General features: G+C 43.7%; 1 protein-coding gene across 8 annotated transcripts in view; it reads left to right on the top strand.

Annotated features, from left to right (window-relative positions):
- The window catches only part of TRIM66 (tripartite motif containing 66), a 56,627-nt gene that overhangs the window by 1,339 nt on the left and 34,241 nt on the right, over positions 1-21,047 (top strand). The window contains exons 1-3 of one of the 8 annotated variants that reach the window (XM_047877898.1): positions 12,358-12,627; positions 16,782-16,948; positions 17,485-17,844. The exons of 3 other annotated variants lie outside the window; for them this stretch is intronic. In XM_047877898.1, the coding sequence (XP_047733854.1) occupies positions 17,823-17,844 (22 nt within the window). In that variant the 5' untranslated portion in view covers positions 12,358-12,627; positions 16,782-16,948; positions 17,485-17,822. Of the gene's footprint in view, positions 1-12,357; positions 12,628-15,987; positions 16,249-16,275; positions 16,949-17,170; positions 17,205-17,484; positions 17,845-21,047 lie in introns of those variants that run through there. 4 more of the 8 variants (XM_047877897.1, XM_047877900.1, XM_047877901.1 and 1 more) reach the window with 4 other exon arrangements.

The following is a 21,047-nucleotide window of genomic DNA, read 5'->3' as shown; positions in this document are numbered from 1 at the left end:
TCCTATCCCTCAGGCCATCCATCTGAATGGAAATTCTCCGAGTGGACCAGCACTCTGTGTTGGGTTCTGTGTTCACCTAACATTCTTCTCATTGATGGTTCTATCACGGTGGAGGGAATTCCCTGGGTGATTGTCTGGCTCTGGTTTCTAGCAGGTTCCCTTTCATTCCTAAGGGCTCATGTGTGGTTTGTCAATGTGGGTCAGTTTCCCTAGGCTGACCAGCTCTGAGACAGCAAGTTCTGTATCTGCAAAGTTGAGTAGCATCCAGACATTAGGCATTAGGTAACCTGTCCCTCTCCACCAGGCACACAGAAAGTGCTGAGACATGACCTCTGAGAGGCCTGCTTCTCTGTGACATCTCTTCTGAAGTAGAGTGTGGTCTTGTGACATCTCAGGCATATGGGCTCCCTCAGAGAGTCAGGGCCTCAGAAAATATCTGTGAAATGAGCAGAAGGGAGATGATGCCAGACAGCAGCCTGGCGAGACAGGTAAATGTGGTGCTGACCTTTTCTGGAACCCACGCCTTTCTCTAGGGAACCTTATGAACACACCCCACCCTGAAGAGGGCTCTGGTGGTCCCCTTTTCTTTTTCTCCTCTCTGGGTTCCTGAGTTCCTTAGCAGTCCTTCACATGGCAACAGCAGCCTGGGTAGATCCAACCTTGTTTTCTTGCTCTCCATCTTTAGGTTTGGATATTTGGAAAGATTATGTTGCTTTCCTTTTTCAAGTAAAGGATTGTTAATTTAAGATGGAAAGAGCCAGGGTTTCTGTTCTTTTTTTTTTTTTTTTTTAATGTTTATTTTTGAGAGACAGAGTGTGAGCGGGGGAGGGGCAGAAAGAGGGAAACACAGAATGTGAAGCAGGCTCCAGGCTCTGAGCTGTCATCACAGAGCCCGAAGCGGGCTCCAACTCACGAGCTGTGAGATCATGACCCAAGCCAAAGTTGGACGCCCAACCAATTAAGCCACCCAGGCGCCCTAGGGTTTCTGTTCTTTTTAAGTGAGAGTTCTAGAAAAACTCAGAAATCCTAATGTATTTCAGAAAGGATTTTAAAAATAGCATGTAATAGAAAATCCAGTAAAACATTAAAGAAAATCTTTAAAAATATAAGTATAAACATCTCAAATGATAACACTTTATAATGCTTTTTTATGTCTGAATATTACTTTCAGCTCTTGTCTACGTGGAGACATAGCTATCTACAAAGCTGATGATCATGCATACAAATCCTTTTGTATTCTGCTTTTCATTTAATACCATGACATTTTTATGTATCACTACTCAGTCTTCATGATTATTATTTTTAATATCTTAAGACTGATTTATCTTCAGCATGTACTGTAATTTACTAAGCCATTTTCTCCTGTATTTTTTTTTTTTGTTTCTTTTTGTGTTTTTGGTTGTTGTTCTTATTGTGTTCTTTGCTATTAGAGACAGTGATGCAATGGACATTTGTGTGTATGTGTTTTTTCTTCTTCTATTGAATAGCTTGTCTAGGGTAAATTCCCAGGAGTGAGATTGCTGTATTATAGGGTATGAACATTTTTATGATTCATTTTATGCTGTTTTTTTCCCCAAATGGATTGTACCAATTTATGCACCAGCAGCATGTATAGTTACCACTTTCAGCTACACCAGGCTCGGGGGGTTTTGTTGTTGTTGTTGTTTTGCCTTTATCAGTAGTTTTTGATAAATGGCAATATAGTATTTAGAGAAAAATCCATAGGACCACAGGGTTTTCTTGAGCACAAAGTAAAACTAATCTAATTTGAAGATTAGGAATTTCCAGGAGTCTTCCCTAACGCTGTTGAATAGATTTTTTAAAAATCTCATTATACTACATGGAAAATGTATTCCTAGAAGCTTTGTTGCAAGCTAAGGTGGAAAACCTTGCTACCATTAAACTCAGAATAGCAAAATGTGAAGAGAGGAATTCTAGGATATTAGAGGACAGTTTATCCAATAGCACAACAAGGAAGGGCTTAAATATTTGGATTTTAATTTAATTTCAGATGATAAAATCAGCAGAAAGAACATAGAAGCTTGGGTTCATTTCCTACCCTTATTTTTTTAAGTTTATTTATCTACAGAGAGAGAGCAGGGGAGCGACAGAGAGAGGAGAGAGAGAATCCCAAGCAGGCTCCACACTGTCAGTGTGTGCGGAGCCTGATGTGGGGCTTGAACCCACCAACCACTACATCGTGACCAGAGCTGAAATCTGGAGTCACCCAGGCACCCCTCTACCTCTGTTTTTACTAGCTGAATGATATTAAATGAACAACATACTCTCTTTGGATCTTAGTTTTCTTGTTTGTCTAATGAAAAATACTGAGATTTATTCTTTCATTTTAGAAATATTTATTGAGTGCATACTGTGTGTAGACACTATGTATATGTGCCAGGCAGTGAGGAGTTGGGACAATGGTGAACAAGAAAGACTAAGTTCTGTCCTAGGACTGTGTCTAAAATAGACAGTATACAAGTAAACAGATAATATATCATGTTCAAACCGTCTAGCATCGAGTGGGTGTTCTTTCATTGCCTAGTGTGTCTCTCTCCTCTTTTCCTCCTGAACTGAATCTTGTTTTGATGATCACTTGCTCTGTACTACCCGTGCGAACAGTCTTTGAAATTCTTACCCCCAATGTGGCATGGAATGACTTGCTCTGCCATTCCTTGGCAAGGCTGCAGAAACTCTCAGATTAGGCTGTGGGGTGTTAAAAGGAAGTGATTTGTGAGCAAGGTAATGTTATATGTGAGGCTTTCTGTCCTTCCAGGCTTTCACATGATGTTTCATTTAGTCCTAGTTTCCTGGTTCTATGACTTAGAGCAGAGGTCTCAGGCTGATTACTGGTATATTTTGTTTGACTCATGCTGTTTTCAAGTTTTTTTTTTTTTAATGTTTATTTATTTTTGAGAGAGAGGGAGACAGAGTACCAGTGTGTGTGTGTGTGTGTGTGTGTGTGTGTGTGTGTGTGTGTGTGTGTGGCGGGGAGGGGGGTGGACAGAGAGAGAGAGAGAGGGAGACACAGAATCCGAAGCAGGCTCCAGGCTCCGAGCTGTCAGCCCAGAGCACAATGTGGGGCTCAAACTTAGGAGCTGTGAGATCATGACCTGAGCCAAAGTCTGATGCCTAACCACCTGGGCCACCGAGGCACCCCTGTTTTCATGTTTTTAAATTTTAATTAGTTGCCAACGTTTTAGAGTTTAAGTAAAAATTTGGATTTCTGGTGCTTTGAAAAACTATGTGGACCCATATTCTTTTTATTATTATTTTTAATGTTTATTCATTTTGGAAAGACAGAGAGAGACAGAGCACAAGCAGGGGTGGAGTGGGGAGAGAAGGGGACACAGAATCTGAAGCAGGCTCCAGGCTCTGAGTTGTCAGCCCAGAGCCCGACATGGGGCTCAAACCCATGAACCGCGAGATCATGACCTGTGCCAAAGTCAGACGCTCAACAGACTGAGCCACCCAGGTGCCCTGAGACCCATATTCTTTTAGGTGGAGCACTTCGCTATTTACATGCCTGGCCCCCGTAGGCATTCGAATCTGCTACCCCTGGCTTAAGTACATTCTGCCATACTCTATCCCTTTTCCTAGGTCAGAGGAGGTAGGAAGGAGAGGGAAGAGCTAAGACATAGTGGAAAGCAGCCAGAGGAAGGGGATAGAAGAGAGGTCATTTGACCATCCCCCTTTACTCTCAAATCAGAGACTCTATTGTTTGGTTGTGCCTTTAATTTAACCTTTACCCTCTGAGTTACTTCAGTTGCTCTTCTAAGACAGAAGTGAAATATTTATTTATATTCTTACCCTGAGTAGTGCCCACTGATGTTGGAAAGCCATGCCACCACTTTGAATCCCCTGAGTTGTTATTTATTTATTTTTAAAGTTTATTTATTTATTTATTGAGAGAAAGAGCATGAGCGGGGAAAGGAAAGAGAGAGGGAGAAAGAGAATCTTAATAGGCTCTGCACCGTCAGCATAGAGCCCGATGCAGGGTGATCTCATCAGCCCTTAAGATCATGCCTGGGCCGAAATCAAGAGTTGGATGCTTAACCAACTGAGCCACCCAGGCACCCTCCCCTCCCAGAGTTGTCATTTAAAGCCTAATGCAACAGTTCTCAAAATATGGTCTGTAGACCTATGGCAGGAAGCAGGGGCAGGGTGGAGATGGTGATGGTTCCTGAGACTCTTTCACAAGTGTCCACAGGATCACAAGTTTCCACAGAGTCAAAACCATTTTCATAACACTACAGAATGTTATTTGCCCTTTTCACTGGATTGGCATTTGCACTGATAGTGCCAAAGCAAATGCCAAAGGTGGTGTGTAAAAAGCCAAAGATGCCGGTAGAAGTCATTGTATTCTTCACTGCTAGGCACTCACAGGAAAAGGGAAAGGACGGGAGGAGAAGGGAGAAGCCAGTTTCACTTAGGCGTGTCCATGATGAGGAAGGCAATATTTTACTAAATTCCAGTCCTTAAATATGCATCATTTTAATATTCTTTGTGAAGAAACTGGAAGTGTGCATAAAGCATTTCTACTTATCAGGGTGAGGAACTGCACTTGTACTATTATTTGAGTTGCAAGCTGAACTAGCCTTTTTTTTTTTTTTTGTACAACAGCAGTTTTACTTGAGAGAACAGCTGACAGACAAACTGTGGTTATTCAGACTTGAGAATATGGCAAATATGCTCTCAAAAATGAAGTGAGCCTGTCATTTCAAGGAAAAAAACCTGACAGTATTTGTTGCCAATGATAAAATTAGAGCTTTCAGCAAAATTTAGAATTCTGGTAAAGGCATAGCTGCCTCTATGAGTTTGACATCTTCCTAATAAAGTATTTTCCAATAAGACTGGAGGTGATGTTTAAGAGTGTGATGTTTTGTTATCGTATAAAGAAACATCAGTGTTTGAAGCGTCTACATAAGTCATTGGATCAATGTTTTCCAAATGACAGATGCCTGGTGTTCTAAAATGATGCCTAGGTAGAAGGGCGGTTTACAGTGCAAGACAGACCAGTGGATTTTCATGTCACAGGGTAAGAAAAATTAACTGATGTAGTTTCAGATTCCACATTACAACTAAGCTTTAAGAAAGTGCCACTTGTTGTAGTTTCAAAGGATATCCACAGTTACCTGATAAGGCTATTAAAAATACTCTTATCTTTTCCAATTGTACAGCCCTGCGAGGCTGGCTTTTCTTCATACACTGTAAACAGAACAACATACAGCAGATGGACTACGGGAGCAGGTATGGCAATCCAGCTGGCTTTTATTAACACAGACATTAATGAGGTTTGCAAAAAGGAAAAACAATGTCACTCTTCTCCCTAAATTTATTTTTTAATAGTTTTTTTTCCTAAAAAGTATGCTATTCAGGTTGACATGTAATACGTTTATTGTTTTTAAATGAATTAATATTTTAAAATTATCTCAGTTTTCATTTATAACATGGTAAATAGTAGTAGATATAACCCACATAAATAAAATCTCTTTGGTGTCCTGAATAATTAAGTCTGATATTTTCGAAGTCTAACAAAATAAACTCAGCCACACTTAAACCTTCTAAGACAGATTGCCCTTCCCTCCACCAGCACTACTATGCTGCCCTCTGGGAAATAACTACTCTTAGAGCCCCAAAATGAATTAGAGGTGAGAGTCCGTCCATTATTTTCTTTAGTGGCATTTTGCTGGGCCTCCAAGCAGCCTGGCCTCTCCCAGCCTTGTCACTCTTCATCTTTAATGGGTTTGGCTCCCAAAGACTATGGACTGAAATGAAAGTTCTGTCAAATCTGCATAACTCCAGAGCTCCAGATGTGAATTAAATGACATTTGGTTTCTTTCTTAAGTAGGTACAAGTATTAATTGAGGTACACTTCTTTTGCTCTTATACAAAACTTACATAAAATTGAATACAGTTTGCAAGTTATAAAAAACCAAAACAATCAAATTAACAATATCAATTTCATTTGCAGATGATGTGTTGCTGAACTAAATTGCGATTACAGTTTAAATGTGGTGCTCCCGGTGTGGCCAGGTGTGGCAAACTTTTGCCAGGGTGATGATGGCTTAATTTCCCTACCTCCTACATCTGTTCCAAGCACGATGAAACATTCCTCACCACATACCACAATGTTATTGAGACTTCATGTGGCAAGAATGCATCATTTACGTATTAAGGCTGCCCCTTTCTCTTCCCATTTGCCTGAGACAAATAAGTGCATGGTGTGAATTAGATCCTAAAGTCTTAACACTGCCTCTAAAATCTTGTTGAGGTGGATATGTAGATGAACTGGAACATTTATAGATTTAAAAATTCTTATCAGAATGAATACTAATTTTAAAAAATAGTGAAGAGAACTCACAAAAATATGTGTGTTGGACCTTAGCTTGAGAAATATTTCAGTAGTAAGGGTGTGACGTCCAATTTTGAATTTGAATTTGAACTTTGCTATTTGCCATCTGTCTTTGTGCAATTACCCAAACTCTCTGAACCTCAGTTTCCTCAGCCTGTCCTTCATGGTTTTACTGAATTCATAGAAGTATCATAATGCCTATCTCCAAGAGTAGTTGTGAGGTTTGAGATAAAGCATATAAAGCACCTGGTATAAACTTGGCTTTTAATACATTTCCTTTTCTTTTCCAAAACCTTGGACCAGGCTTGCCCACTAATAAAAAGAAGCACAGGTAGATCTTGGACACTTTTGAAGGCAAACAAACCTTGTAAGAAACACACAACCTAGCAGACCTCTCTAGGCTTTATTTTCCACAGTGGAGATGCTGGACTCTCTCTTTGAGCTCAAGTGAGAGTTTGGGGCTGAGCCCTGCAGGTTTCAGGGCACGAGCCTCCAGTTCTCAGAGTCCTCTCTGGCCTGTCCAGGAACATCCCCCACCCCAAAGAAATTAATCACTCTGCTTTGTGCTTCACTTATAGGCAGTGGAGCTTGCTCACTCTGCACGCTGCTTCATACCTGAGGAGGTCGTTGCAAGAGCCCCGGTCCTGGGCACGGTCATGGGCATGGGGTCAGATATGGGTATGAGCTTTATGGGGCTGCCACTAGTTGACCAGAAACACAAGAGTGGTCATATGGAGCCCGTGGTACTGGCCTGTTCATTGTGCCGACAGAACCTGCAGGCTGTCGGTGCCTGACTCCTACCCTGCCAGCATTTGCTCTGTAAGGACTGCTTCCAGGGCTTGATCCAGGATCTGAGGCAGGTTGCCAAGGCTTGTGGGACTGTCTCAGATGGTAAGTACAAAAGTACCACAGGTTCTCCTCCTTCACATCATAGGTCTCTTCCTGTTTCATAGGAACCGAATTTCAAGTGTAGAAAGAATCGGAATTTAAATGCCCAAGGGACACTCATTGCTGAGCGCAACTCTTTAGGGAATCTGTGAGACAAAGCAAATCCTCCTGATGCCTGCTATATCTGTTTTGTAAGCTGGGACTCGCCATGCTTGGGATTTCCTTAAATTGGTGGCAGACCGAGAAACCTGGGAAGGTGTTGATTCAAGGTTTGGCTGGCTCCCCAGACAGAGAGGACGTGTGTCCTGGCTCACTAAACTTCCCAGGCGCGGTGGAGGGAGAACTGCTGGCCCCCTAGGATTGGTCAGGACCTGATTATGAACAGACGCACACTGACTAGCAACCATTCACAAGGTAAATTGCTGCTTAGTGGGAGGAGCTTGTGTCTCACTCCTGAACGTCAGGTTTCCTAGGGAACAGTCTCATTGAGGACTGTGAGGCCTTGGAGACAGGAACCAGATCCCTTCATCTCAGCGTTCTAGCACAGGCATGCAACAGAGGTGCAGTCTCTGTTGGGTGAACTTGGAGGATGAGAAAGTCAAACAAGTAGAGAGTATTTAGGAACATCATCTTTATTTTTGTTATCTGCAGTATTGTTAAAGTGATTTGTGGCACAAGTCTAGGCTCCTTGAGGCATTGTAGCAGTGCAGTTGTCCTTAGGTATGAATTTGGGGCCCTCTAAATCCTTGGGTAAACTGTGTAACCTCTCTGGGCTCTTTTGTGAGTTTGGAGCACAGAAAAGACAGTGTACGTTGATTTTAAAAATTAATGTCTGGGGGTGCCTGGGTGGTTCAGTCCGTTGAGCATCCGACTTCAGCTCAGGTCATGATCTCGCAGTCTGTGAGTTGGAGCCCCACATTGGGCTCTGTGCTGACAGCTCAGAGCCTGGAGCCTGCTTCAGATTCTGTGTCTCCCTCTCTCTCTGCCCCTCCCCCACTCTCTGTCTCTGTCTCTCAAAAATAAGTAAACGTTAAAAAAATAAAACTTAATATCTGATTTTTAAACTTAAATTTCATTCTTCCTTAACTTTTTAATTTTACCTTATAAATCTCATTCTATTTATGTGGCAAATTTTAACAATAATTTTTAAAGGGACTTTATTAATATTTGAACATATTTACAAACTTAGCTAATAATTGCTTTCATAAGTTAAATGTATTTTATTTTTCTTTTTTTAAAAAAAATGTTTATTATTTTGAAAGAGAGAGAGAGAGAGCAAATGAGGGAGGGGCAGAGGGAGAAGGAGAGAGAGAATCCCAAGCAGGCTCTACGCTGTTAGCAGATCCTAACACAGGGCTTGATCTCACAAACTGTGAGATCATGACCTAAGCTGAAATCAAGGGTTGGACACTTAACCCACTGAGCCATCCAGGCACCTCATATTTTATTCTTTTTTTTTAAGTATTTCAATTGTCTAGCAAATAAACATTCCTAATTAAAGGACACTTGGAAATCTAATAAGTTAAATTTATAAACATGGTGAATCTTAAATATGTCTTAAAAAGTTCCTTTAGAATATATAAAGAACTTCTACAACCCAACAATAAAAAAAATCAAACAACCTAATTTAACAATGGGCAAAGAACTTGAATAGACATTTCTCCAAACAGGATATACAAATGGCCAATGAGCACACAAAAAGATGCTCAGTATCACTCATCTTTAGGGAAATACAAATCAAAACCACAATGGGATGCCACCTCATACCCATTAGGATGGCTACTATTAAAAAAAAAAAAAAAGAACAGAAAATAACCAGTGTTGGTGAGGATATGGAGAAAGTGAATCTTTGTATATTATTACTGGGAATATAAAATGGTATAGCTTCTGTGGAAAACAGCACAGCCATTCCTCAAAAAATTAAAAAATAGAATGACCATATGGTCCAGCAATTCTGCTTCTGGGTGTATACCAGAGAGAATTAAAGAATTTAAAGCAGGGACTCAAAGAAGTATTTGTACACCTGTGTTCAAAGCAGCATTATTCACATGGCCAAAAGGCAGAAGTAACCCAGGTGTCCACTGAAAGATGAATGGATAAACAAAATGTGGTGTATAGGTACAATGGAATATTATTTAGTCTTGATAAGGAAGAAAATTCTGACACAGGTTACAGCATGAATGAACCTTGAGAACATCATACTAAATAAAATAAGCCAGTTACAAAAAAACAAATAGTTGGGACACCTGGGTAGCTCAGTCGGTTAAGCGTCCGACTTTGGCTCAGGTCACGATCTCATGGTCCGTGAGTTCAAGCCCCATGTCGGGCTCTGTGCTGACAGCTCAGATCCTGGAGCCTGCTTCAGATTCTGTGTCTCCCTCTCTCTCTCTGCTCCTCCCCCGTTCGTGCTCTGTCTCTCTCTGTCTCAAAAATAAATAAACATTAAAAAAACAAATAGTCTATGATTCTATTTACATGAGGTACCTAGAGTAGTCAAATTCATAGAGACAGAAAATAGAATGGTGGTTGCCAGCGACTGGGGGGAGTGGGGAATGGAGAGTTGTTGTATAATGGTATTGAGTTTCAGTTTTGCCCATGTTTTAATCAGGTTTGTTGTTTTTGTTGAGTTGTAGGAGTTCTTTATATATTAGGGGTGCTAGACCCTTATCAGATAATATGATTTGTAAATATTTTCTCTCATTCAGTGGGTTGGACTTTTGTTCTGTTAATAGTGTCCTTTGATGCATAAAAGATTTGAATTTTGCTAAAGTCCAACTTCTCTATTTTTGCTTTTGTTGCCCGTGCTTTTGGTGTCATATCCATGAAATCATTGCCAAATCCATTGTTGTGAAGCTTTTCCTCTGTATTTTGTTTTAAGAGTTTTATAGTTTAACTCTTATGTTTAAGTCTTTGATCTCATTTGGGATTTTTATCATGAACTAATTATGCATGTCTCAAGGCTTTGTGTGGCTCTCAAGTCGAAAATTAAATCATACTAATGACAATTATTAGAATCATAGTGTTTATTTGCCAAGTTATTTGAAGTGTAATGGAGAATAAAAATATAAGCCTTGGTGTCAATGTATTTGGGCATATGAGTGTGAGTTCTAATCTGCCTGCCACTTAGTAGTTGGACAGCTTGGGCAAGTTGTCTTGCTTATGAAATGAGGATGGTAACAGTAGTAATTAACTTAAAAGATTGTTATGAAAATGAAACGATAACATACACATAGAACATTCTGTGCTACTCATAGTATATAGTAATAAGACAAGAAACATAAAAAAATACTATTATTTAGAACTTTTGAAACTGAAGTGGAAAAAAATCTGTTAGATGTGAACATGCTTGATTTAGAACAAGAGAGACAATTTCTTTTCCTTTTTTTTTTTTTTTTTTTGAGAGACAATTTCTTAAATATGTGGCATCTTATATTCCTTGGTATATCTTATGGTCTGGCTAGGCCTTTGCTACCTTCCATATTTGCGTTTATGGATGAAGAGTAGAATCAGCTTCCATGACTACTTGGAGATTTTAGGACTCTATGCTGTGTGGTATTTGTTGGTTTGTATGTTTGTCTCCTTCATGGGTATTTGACTTCTGTGTAGCTGGCTCTATGGCATTTAGGGTACAGAGATGAAAAGGCAGGGCCCTTGTCCTCAAGAAACTCATGTTCTGTTGAAGGGCAAATAACTAGACAGATGATTATAATATGGTGCGGCAGGGGTGTGAAGAGAAGGTTGTTGAAAGTTCAGGCATAGCAGCAATGCCTCTGGGAGGTTCTCCACGGACCAAGTCTGGTGGATATCAGTTGCTTACTGAATGTTTTCTGAAGAACTAAAAGAATGGTACCCAAATGAGCTGCTTCGTGAAAAGGAGAGCTGTGCTCTCTCTCTGGTAGGTCTAGTGAGAGACCCAATACCTGAACTTGATTTCTGGTCCATAATTTCAGAAGCCATGCTCTGGGAGTCTGGTTCTTTGGAAAGAGCTTTAAGCACTTCCACTTTGTCCAGCAGAGTAGGGGCACAGACTTGCTAAAATGCTTATTGTATTGCTGTCAATCTGGAGTTTTCAAAAGTAAAATGTGGAAGCAGGTAGAGAGGAGGTGAGTAGAGGCTGAAGAATAAATAGGGTACATCAGTGCCTCCAGCCATATGCCAACAGTGCATGGGGATATGTCATTTTCCATAAATCTAGTTCTGCTAGTTGCTGGGCAGAGCTGAGCATTGCTGTGTTGCATCGGCTGTGTGCCTGGGCTCGGGTTCTGGCCAGCTGGTTTCCAACTCCAGTCCCTCGGTGGAGCCTTCCTATGCCTGCACTTCTGCACTGGTACTTGGCACTGGGGAGGACATGAGGTGGGCATCTTATTCAACTGGACCGAGTCTTTCAACTCTACAACTCCACAGCCCAACACAGAACCTGACACAGGATGGGGGCTCAGGTGAATATTTATTGATCGAATGATTTAATCACTGGATTCACAGAGATCTCCCATGGCTCTTACCTGGAAGGAAGACTGTTTCACTTGTGACACTGCCCCTTTCTACTTCTCAAGTTGCAAGGTGCACATATATTTTTCAAGCACCTGCAGAGACTGCACTAGGTACTCGTGCCTGTATTATCTTTTCTAAACTTTGCAATCACCCTATAATTAGGCATTCCCATTTTATAGATGAAAAACCTGGGGATTGTGAATATGTAAGGTCTAAGGTCCAAAACAACTGCTAAATGTCAGCTCAGGTCAAACCTGTCTTCAAAGCTTGTGATCTGCACTGTAGCACTTCACTCTGGGAAAGATTTCACCCGGAATCACTGAACTGATGGAGACTCTGCGGAAAATCTTTGAGGAAAGAACCAATGGTGCAGCCTGAGTCATCAGGTGCACATCTTTAATGAGGCCACAGCTTAGCTGAGATTCCCCCCCCCCCCCCCCAGCAACTCCAGCACAGTGGGAAGTGTGTCTACATTAGGTCTCTGCCTCTAAGGAGACCAGCTGGGCAAAGTCTTCAAAAGGTAGTGATGGGGACCAGAGCAAAGGCAGCTCTGTGCTGAGCACACAATGGCTTAGCCATGCAGTGGGATGACTGGAGCTGAAGGCTCTGTGCAGAAAGGCTGGATTTTGGAAGTGGATTTACTCAGCCAATGAGAATATCTATTTGGGACTATTTGCCTTTAAGCCTAAATGAAAATGGTCCCAGGTCAAACTCTATCTGAGAAGTTAGCCATTGAGTCACAAAGTGATACTTTAAAATGTAGCAAGCTCTGAAGGGAGCTGGTGGGCCTGAAACTGATATTTACCATGTGTCTTCAAAATTCTCAGGACTCCTGTAGCTCTATTTGTTGTTTTAGGGAAGAAAGGCAATTAATTGGATATTTCCTTCCCCAGGTAAGTAAAAGGAACATTGTTCTTTCTTTTCAAATCTACTAAAAGACAAATCCTAGCTGAGAGACCTTGATTCTGATTTCTAAGTTTTAGAATCTACTTGTTTAGTATTTTACTTTTCCTGTTATCAATGTGGGTGATTTGTGAGATGTGAGCAGAACCCTGGTATGGAAGTCATGGCCTTTGGAGCTCAGTCTGGACTCCAGCACTAATTGGGCAATCCCAGGTCTTCTCTGGCTTTCAGGGCTGGACTTGAAGAGCTCTAAGAACACCAAATAACCACGATAGCCTCATGCTTCCCCAAACTAGTGATGGGTGACAGCACATCCCTTGTAAACTACAGATGCTGAAAAGGGGAGCAATCTCTGTCCCTTGGTGGGCAGGTCTTGGGACTTTGGGAAGATCCAAAGAGAGGGAACTGATGCAACATGCTACAACCTCAGAGTCAGAGAAGGAAATGATGATCTTAATGAGAGCTCAGCTGGAGGGGCTCTTAATGGCCTGGGGTGAGAGTGGGAGGCAGCAGGGGTGAGATCTCAGCTATAGGAGCCTGGAAGGCAGAGTTGTTTGCCCAGTCCAGGTACTGAACTGTGTCCCCAACCATTGTGGGGTCTGTTGTGGGCAGTGACCCAAGTCTCCTAGGTGGAGGGTAGCCAGCTGAGCTGGGCTGAGCTGAGTGTGCAGCAGGTGCAGAAGCTGGAGCTCCGGAGCCCTATCAGTGGGATGGCTTTTTAGTTCATGAACAGTTTCCTCACCTTAATTGGCTCTCCAGGGCCCTGGGAGTAGCACCAGCACCTCAGAACAGTACCCATTACTGGGAGAGCAATTCCCTTGGTAACAGGAAGGAGGCAGGCTGTATTCTCGGGGATATGCTGGCTGCTGCCGACACTGCTTGGGAGGATATAGCTAGAGCAGATTTGCTGAGGGAGGGAGTTCAAGGTGGTTGTGATTGATGGATAGGGTCTTGGAGGTGACCCTTGTCTGCTGGAGCTCTCTCATTCAAGGGGGACCAGCCATGGTTGACTGCTGTGGAGGCTAAAGAGCAGGAAAGACCCTTGGAGCTTATCTCTAATTCCTCACTGAATAAATGGGGCATCAGGAGTCCAGAAAGCATTAGAATCCTGCTGAATGCCATAGTTGTTACAGAGCCAGAAAGAAAATTCATCTCCTTTGCCTGCCAATCCAGGGTTTGCCCGGGCTTGAGGGCCAGTAGAAACTGCAGACCTAGAGTAGCCTGCTGCCCTTTGTTCTTCCACTGTCTCTCTGTCCAGGCCCAGTTGGAGATGGAGACAGTGGCTTTGCATGGAGTGTCACTGAAGTCCTTGGATTGACTCTTGAGATTTGAAGGGAAGGATATAGAGGTGCCAGTCTATCAGATGAGATGAGCCCAGATTCCTCCCACTTGTATCTTCTGCATTCTGTTCTGGGTTCTTTCTTGGCACCGAAAGCTTGTTTCAGTCAGGTGGTCCCCTTGGAGCATGGGCTCTGAAAGCTGTGAACCATCCATCTCCTCAGCCTATCACCTAGCTCTCATGCCCAGTTTCTGACTCTAGCTTAGATCCGCCACCTGGCTATGCCCCACACTCTCTGGCTGTCCTTGCCTAACCTCACTTTACCTATTGCCTCTGTGCATTATGTTCCTAAATCCTCTAGCCTCAACCCTGACCACTCTCTTCTATTGTGGGCTTGCATTTTGAGCTATCTAAAAGGCTCTCAGTTGCTTACAGTTCAGAACAGAAACTTAGCATGGCCTTCAAGGCTCTTCCTAATCTGACTCCAAGCTAATTTTAGAGCCTTATCTCTGTCACTCCTCCTGCATGAGCCAGCTTTACGAATCTTTGCCCTAGAGGCCTCACATTTTGACATCTGTAATCCTCTGTGTATGATGGTCCCTCCTCCTGAAGTGCCCTTTTCTTGTTAGTAACATCTTACCCCAAACTGAAGGTTGGCTCAAATGTGACCCAGTCATCATAACTTAGAGGACACAGGGTGGAGGTTAACTTGGGAATAAGCAGGACCCCATTACTGGAATTGAGCCCTTTGTAAAGGGTGAGGTTAGAACAATTTAATTTAAGTAGCTGTTGCTTTAGGCCAGGGGCCAGCATAGTTTTTCTGTAAAGGGCTAGATGGTAAATATATTTGGTTTTGTGGGTCATATAGGCTCTGTTACCACTACTTAATTCTGCCACTGCAGCACAGACAATATGGGAATGGATGGGCATGACCGTGTTCCAGTAAATTTTTACTTACAAAAACAGGCAACCTGTGGTTTTCTGACCCCTGTTTTAGTCTCTGCCTGGGGAAATTGGATGGATTTTAACCTGTGAGTGACATCAAGTAGGAATATCCGTATAGGAGCCAGGCAGGCCCAGGAAAATATGGAAGGAAATTTCAGGTAGGGAATAGTGTTAGGATGAGGCATGGAGAAAAGGGGAGGAGGCAAAGGAGGGAGTTAATTTTGGCTGCAATATAGGATTGTTTGAAGGAGAGAAGTGAGAACTCTGGAATGGAAATTTGAGGCCACATTATGAAGGGTCTTGACCAATTTAAGCTCTAGGCAGTGGGGAGACACTGGATACTTTGGTCAATGAATACGATCAAATACGTATTTTTAAAAAGTTATTCTGGTTCAGTGAGAAGAATGATTGGAGGAGACAAGACTGGATGCAGAAAGCCCTGCTAGGAGGCTACTGTAGTTGTCCTGGCCATTGGTTCCAGATTACTGGTCCTCAAATGCCTAAGAATTACTTGGGTTACTCACCAAAAATATAGATTCTTGGTCCCACACCCACATACAAGAGATCTAGATTTGGCAGATTCAGGTTTTCTAACAAACCCTCAAGATTTGTGAATCACTGGTCCAGCAAAGCAGAATGAAGCCTGACCCAGAGAGGCTATGGATACCAGAGAAAGTGGGGTCCACATAAGATGGGATTTGGCAAGTACCCTCTTACTCCCTCTTATCTCTGTCTATGACAGCCCATCCATTTGACCCCTTTTTCTTCACACACCACCACTCCTTCCAACATCTTATTTTGGTCATGCCTTATTGGTTCTCTTTGAAACACTTCTGTCCCTTTCTTTCCATTTCTACCCTTGTTCAGGGTCCCATCAATGCTAAACTGGACAAGGCTTCTCCCTGTGCCCCATCTCCAGTTCATCAGGATAATCATAAAGCCCAGCTTTGTCACTCTCCAGAGCCTTTGCTTTTAGGATAAAGGTGAAGCTCCTTAGTTTAGCATTCAGGGTCCTTCAGGAGCTTACTCTCCTACCAGTCTTTCCAAGCTTATTCCCTGCCACTTCCCATCTGTGCTTTTAAAATTTTCCTGTGCTCTGTGTTTTTGCAATTATTTTGTGCTTGTAGTCTTGCCTCATCCTAACGTCTTTCCTCTAACTCGACCCTGCTTTTCCTTCCCTTTTTTCTCCCTGCTTGTGTTTGACTGTATCTCCCTGGGGGGGTTAGAGTTGGCTGCCAAGGGACACCTCCCAGGACCTTTATGCATCACAAATGTGTGTCTTCCCCATCTGAAGTCCTAATCCTCCACTTGTGACGGACAATTGGTCACTATGGCAACTGACTGTGACGTCACAGGATAAGGACTTCAGGTGAAGTGGCAGGAGCAGGTGAGTGTGTAGGAGATAGATTTTAATGTCTGTCGAAGGCCTCCCCCCCACACCCTCCTTCAGTGCCGGGGGCATGGAGGGATATCTCGGGCTCCTGCTGATTTTTAAAAGGATGCGGTGAGAGTGTGTGCCTGGCATCTGCGTGCTGCAGCAGTGTGGGGCTGACAGAGTGTGTCAACTTGAGCTCTGGTTGTGCAGGCACCGCTGCTGCGTGAGCCTGTTATTCCATTCTGGATTGCTATTTTGATACCCAGATTGCATCATTCTTCCTACGTATAAACAGGGGGTCCCCAGGGCCCTGCAGCTACTCACTTCTCCACCAACACTGTTGTTGTGATGAGCTCTATTTAAATGAGCTGCCGGATCGGGGCAGATTCCAGCCATACATGAGCACTGTCATTTTGGGGAACATGGAGGGCTGAAGGATTTTTGGATCGAATCCTAAAAGGCTGAGAGTGATGGCCTCCCGAGCTGTGCAGAGGGCGACAGAGCTAGTTCCTGAAAGTTGAAAATCTCGTTTTCTTCCTTCTGAGCTTCTATTCCAAGGCACCCAGAGGATTAGGAAGGAGATGCAGCTAGGAAGAGAGTCGCCTCTTTGAGGTCTCCCTCTTGCTGTTCAGTTTGGGAAATTGCTGCAGAGCCTTCGAGATAAACAGGAACAGGAGGAGTCAACCAACCTTTTCTTGCAGGAGCATCTCAGGTGAGCTGGAGAAATGCAGTCCTGGCTGAGGATGTGTCAGAGAAAGGAGAGGACCCAGGGTGTTCCCCTTCCCCTACCCAGTGCCCAGTTCCCCAAGGGTTATTAGGCCCTGCAGCCCAGCTGGCTGCAGCACGCAGGGTGGGTGTTCCTGGGCACTTGGTAAACACTGTCCTCTGGGACCTGTGGTGGTCTCACCTGTCGCTCTTCTGACTTCTCTCCCAGGTGTTGCTCTAATCACAGGGCAACAGAGCCTCAGGTAAGCCTGCTGGCAGCCAGGGGCAGGAGCAGCAGTTACCTTAAGATCAAAATTTGCCTTTCTAGCAGGGACTGGGCATCTTGGGAATGGGTGCAATGTATTTCTAGAGGGGGTTGCTGCTTTGAGTTATGGGCTGGAGGAAGGCTGCTGGGGCTTGTGTTGTGGGGGGCTTAGCTGATGCCTTGTACCCTGGGGCTCCCCTCGGGTGGGAGGGCAGGAGTGAGGATGGCCAACATGCCAGAGGGTACTACCACAGAGTAGTTTTTCTCTCCGTGCCTAGTGATTGGCAGAGGCTTGTGGAGTAGAATGTCTTACTTGTGGATACAGAGGTAGGTAATCAAGGACTGCCCAGTGGTTCAAGGCAGCACCTACATTTTACAAGGGCTCTGTGGTTTTCAGGTAAGTCCCTCCCTCTCTCTGGCCTCCATGTCACCATCTGTATGGTGAGGGAATTGGCTACTTGAACAGCGCAGAGCTAGGTCTGTCCAGCTTTGGTTCTACAGGTGAGAACTGGCAGAGGAGCATCAGGCTGCCTCAGAGGATCCCACTGCTCTGTTGGGAGTCCGAGCTTGGGCTCCAGCTGTAAAGTTCCTTGGAGCCCTGGACAAGAGCTGTAGAATGAAGGGCTTCTTAACCCTCGGTGAGTTTCTTGGCACCAGGCTCAGGCTTATGTGACGGGGGTTTTTGTGCCCCTACCTGGTGGGCTGAGCTGACCCGATGCTAGCTTTCTTGAGACCTCCCTGGGATATCTCTCCCACCATAACCCCCTGGTGCCCAGGTTGCCTTGGCCCTGCTGTTCACATCTGAAGGGTGGACTACCCAGTCTTGACTCCTGTCCCTTGCTGCCTCACTCAGTCCGGAGCACAGAGCACCCTAGGCCCCAGCAGCCATGCTTGTAGTGCCAAAGCTCAGGCAGCACCCTAAGTCTGCTCCTGGGTCCTTCAGTGAAGCTGGGAGTTAGGGGGGGCAGGACGTGTCCTCCAGCTCACTGCTGGTCCCCAGGGTACCCACGTATCAGGACACCTACTGTCTGGTGGGAATGTGCCCTTTTCTCTTCCTTGCCAGAGGGGAAATACATCACCTCCACGTTCAAAATGTTTCCTAACTTTGTGGAGCCTCTTTAAAACTGGCCGATCCTGCCTTCCTCAGCCGCATGGTGTGGGGAAAGAGCTATCAGACTTAGGCACAGGGGTAGGAGAGACTCTCTCTAAGGTGCTGGTTCTCAAACATGGTTGTATGTTGTAATCACCTGGGGAATTTTAACAAATATTTATGCCTGGATTCCACCTCCTAAAACTCTGATTTAATTGATATGGAATGGACATCAGGATGTTTAAAGTACCCCATAGGATTCAAATATGTAACAAAGTTCGAGAACCACTGGTTCTATAATATGAAACTGTCCCCAGATTTATTACCACGCAGAAAAACTCTTCTTCGCCTGCCTTTTCTCAAGGAGTCTATTTTATAAAACTTTAAACACAGATGGGGCTGGCTTCCCAGCTCCTTCCTTCTGGATTCCCATAATCCAAAGCTGGGTCCAGGTCATAATTAGAGTCTGATCATTATTATGGCATGTTTTACTTATAATAAAATTATCTAATTAAAATAAAATTACCTTGTTTACATTTGAATTAGAGAGATATAGCATAATGGAAAGGGGTGGATTTTAATTTTTTTAATGTTTATTTTTGAGAAAGGGAGACAGAGTGCAATCAGGGAGGGGCAGAGAGAGAGGGAGACACAAAATCTGAAGCAGGCTCCAGGCTCTGAGCTGTCAGCACAGAGCCAGATGCGGGGCTCAAACTCATGGACCGCGAGATCATGACCTGAGCCAAAGTTGGATGCTTTACTGACTGAGCCATCCAGGTGCTCTGGAAAGGAGTGGATTTTAGAGGCAGGGAGACTTGATTTCCAATCATGGCTCTACTCCTGTTTCATATGATCTTTGCCAGATGACAACTTCTTAGAGCCTCAGTCTCCCCAGCTATGAAATGGGGATAATGTCTGCCTCTCAGAGGTGGTTTGATGATTAACTGAGATAACATGCATAAAGTGTCTCGTGCAGGGAGTGGTGGTAAAAGAATGATCCACCCCAGGGACGGGAGTGCTCATTCTTATGACAGGTGGACTGAACGCCTTCAGCTTTCAGAACTTCTCTCCCAGGCTCGTAGGTCCCCAGAAGAACCTCTGGGGCCTGTGACTTCTTCTTTCAGGAGGCAGGAACCCCACTTCCTCTAGGGATGGTGGTGTGTGGCCTTTGGGCCCTGGCTCTGCATTGCTCAGAATTGATGTTTCTGTGTATGAAATAAAAGCTTAAGGCTTGAATAATCCTGATAGAAAAAAACAGAAACATATCTAAATATTTTGTGCAATATGTGATTTAAATATGTATTGATGACTAAATATTAAACATTAAATGTTAAATATTATAAGCAGATGTTTGGTTATTTTGTATATACATCTGTAGCCCTAGGGATTCATGTGTTATAGTTGTCTAAAATAAAACTTTATTTTGGGATTCGCACTGAAGAATGGGGAACCCCCTTGAAACAAAAGCTCAAGGTTAACACAGCTTGATGGGGGCTAGGGGCCTTCTGAAGGAAGATAAGAATTTCTGGACAAAGATGTCATGACCCAAAGAGAGCACATGTCCTCTGTGTCCACTCTGGGCCCCATAGCCTCCCTGGGGCCTGCTTGTACCAATGCTGTGGTGGTATTCCATCTCTGCTGTCTGCCACGACAGCCCCTTGTCAGATGGGATGACTTTTAGATGTAGGCCTCCCCTAAGCCATAAGCCCGTCCCCTGACTTGTGACAAAGACGATCAGCAGGTCACTGTTTGGCTATCTGTCCCATCCAGTCTTGCCCAGGGGAATATTTCTGGAGCTTGGGTACATTAGGCAGAGGAAGCGGGTTGGATAATCCACACTTCCCTGCTGTTCCTGTTCCCCTCATATTAAGGATGTAGATAATAAGGTTCAGGGGAAAGAGGTCACTTACCTAAGGTTACACAGATAGTGCCAGCCCTAGACCTGGAACCCACATCTCCCAATTCACAGCCTTTCACAGCTCTAGATCAGACCTGATTCCTTTATCATCCTGGCTGGCTTTTTTCTCATCACCCTGAAAACCTCCAGATGGCTTCTTACTACTTTCAGTGGCTGTGAGTGCAAGGAATACGCATGGGATACCCAAACCCCAAAGAAATATAATTGTCCAATCTGCTAAAAATTATGCAATATCTTTTAGTGCCAATTGTGGATTATTTTTGTATGCAGACATATGAACAGATAGTTAAAATGCAATGTGATATTTGTCATACTAGAAGGATGTTCAGGGTGCTGTGGGAACCCAGAAGAGGGAATAATTAACTCATCCTGAGGGAAATCAACCCTGCTTCTTAAAGGCAGAACATTTGAACAGGTTTGAAAGGATGAATAGGAGTTTATTTGAAAAGGAGGGGAGCAAGAAAGAGTATTTCGGGGAGAGGGAACAGCACTCTCATAAACAGAGTTATGCAGAGGTTTGACAATCTGAAGACACCAGAGATATTTGCCCCAGCAAGGACACAGGGTGTGAGGCAGGTGAAGCTGAAGATAAGATTAGAGTGAAGTAAGGCCATCTTGAGCACCAAGATGAGGATTTTGGCATTTATGGCCAGGGGCAGTAGAGGATGTGCTGTGAAGCCTTGTCTGATCTATTCAGTTGTTTCTCCCTTTTTTCCTTGATGCTAATGAGACTAATGTTTGGGCATCTGTTACCAGGGGGTTAGAAGCCTTGTGGAAATTATTTTCAACATTTAGAGCAGTGTTTCTGACCTGGGGGTAGATAAGGGGAGTCT

The sequence above is a fragment of the Prionailurus viverrinus genome, chromosome D1, assembly GCF_022837055.1.
Source record: "Prionailurus viverrinus isolate Anna chromosome D1, UM_Priviv_1.0, whole genome shotgun sequence".
In the NCBI taxonomy this organism is placed as follows: domain Eukaryota; kingdom Metazoa; phylum Chordata; class Mammalia; order Carnivora; family Felidae; genus Prionailurus; species Prionailurus viverrinus.
This window is presented reverse-complemented; position numbering and strand designations above follow the sequence as displayed.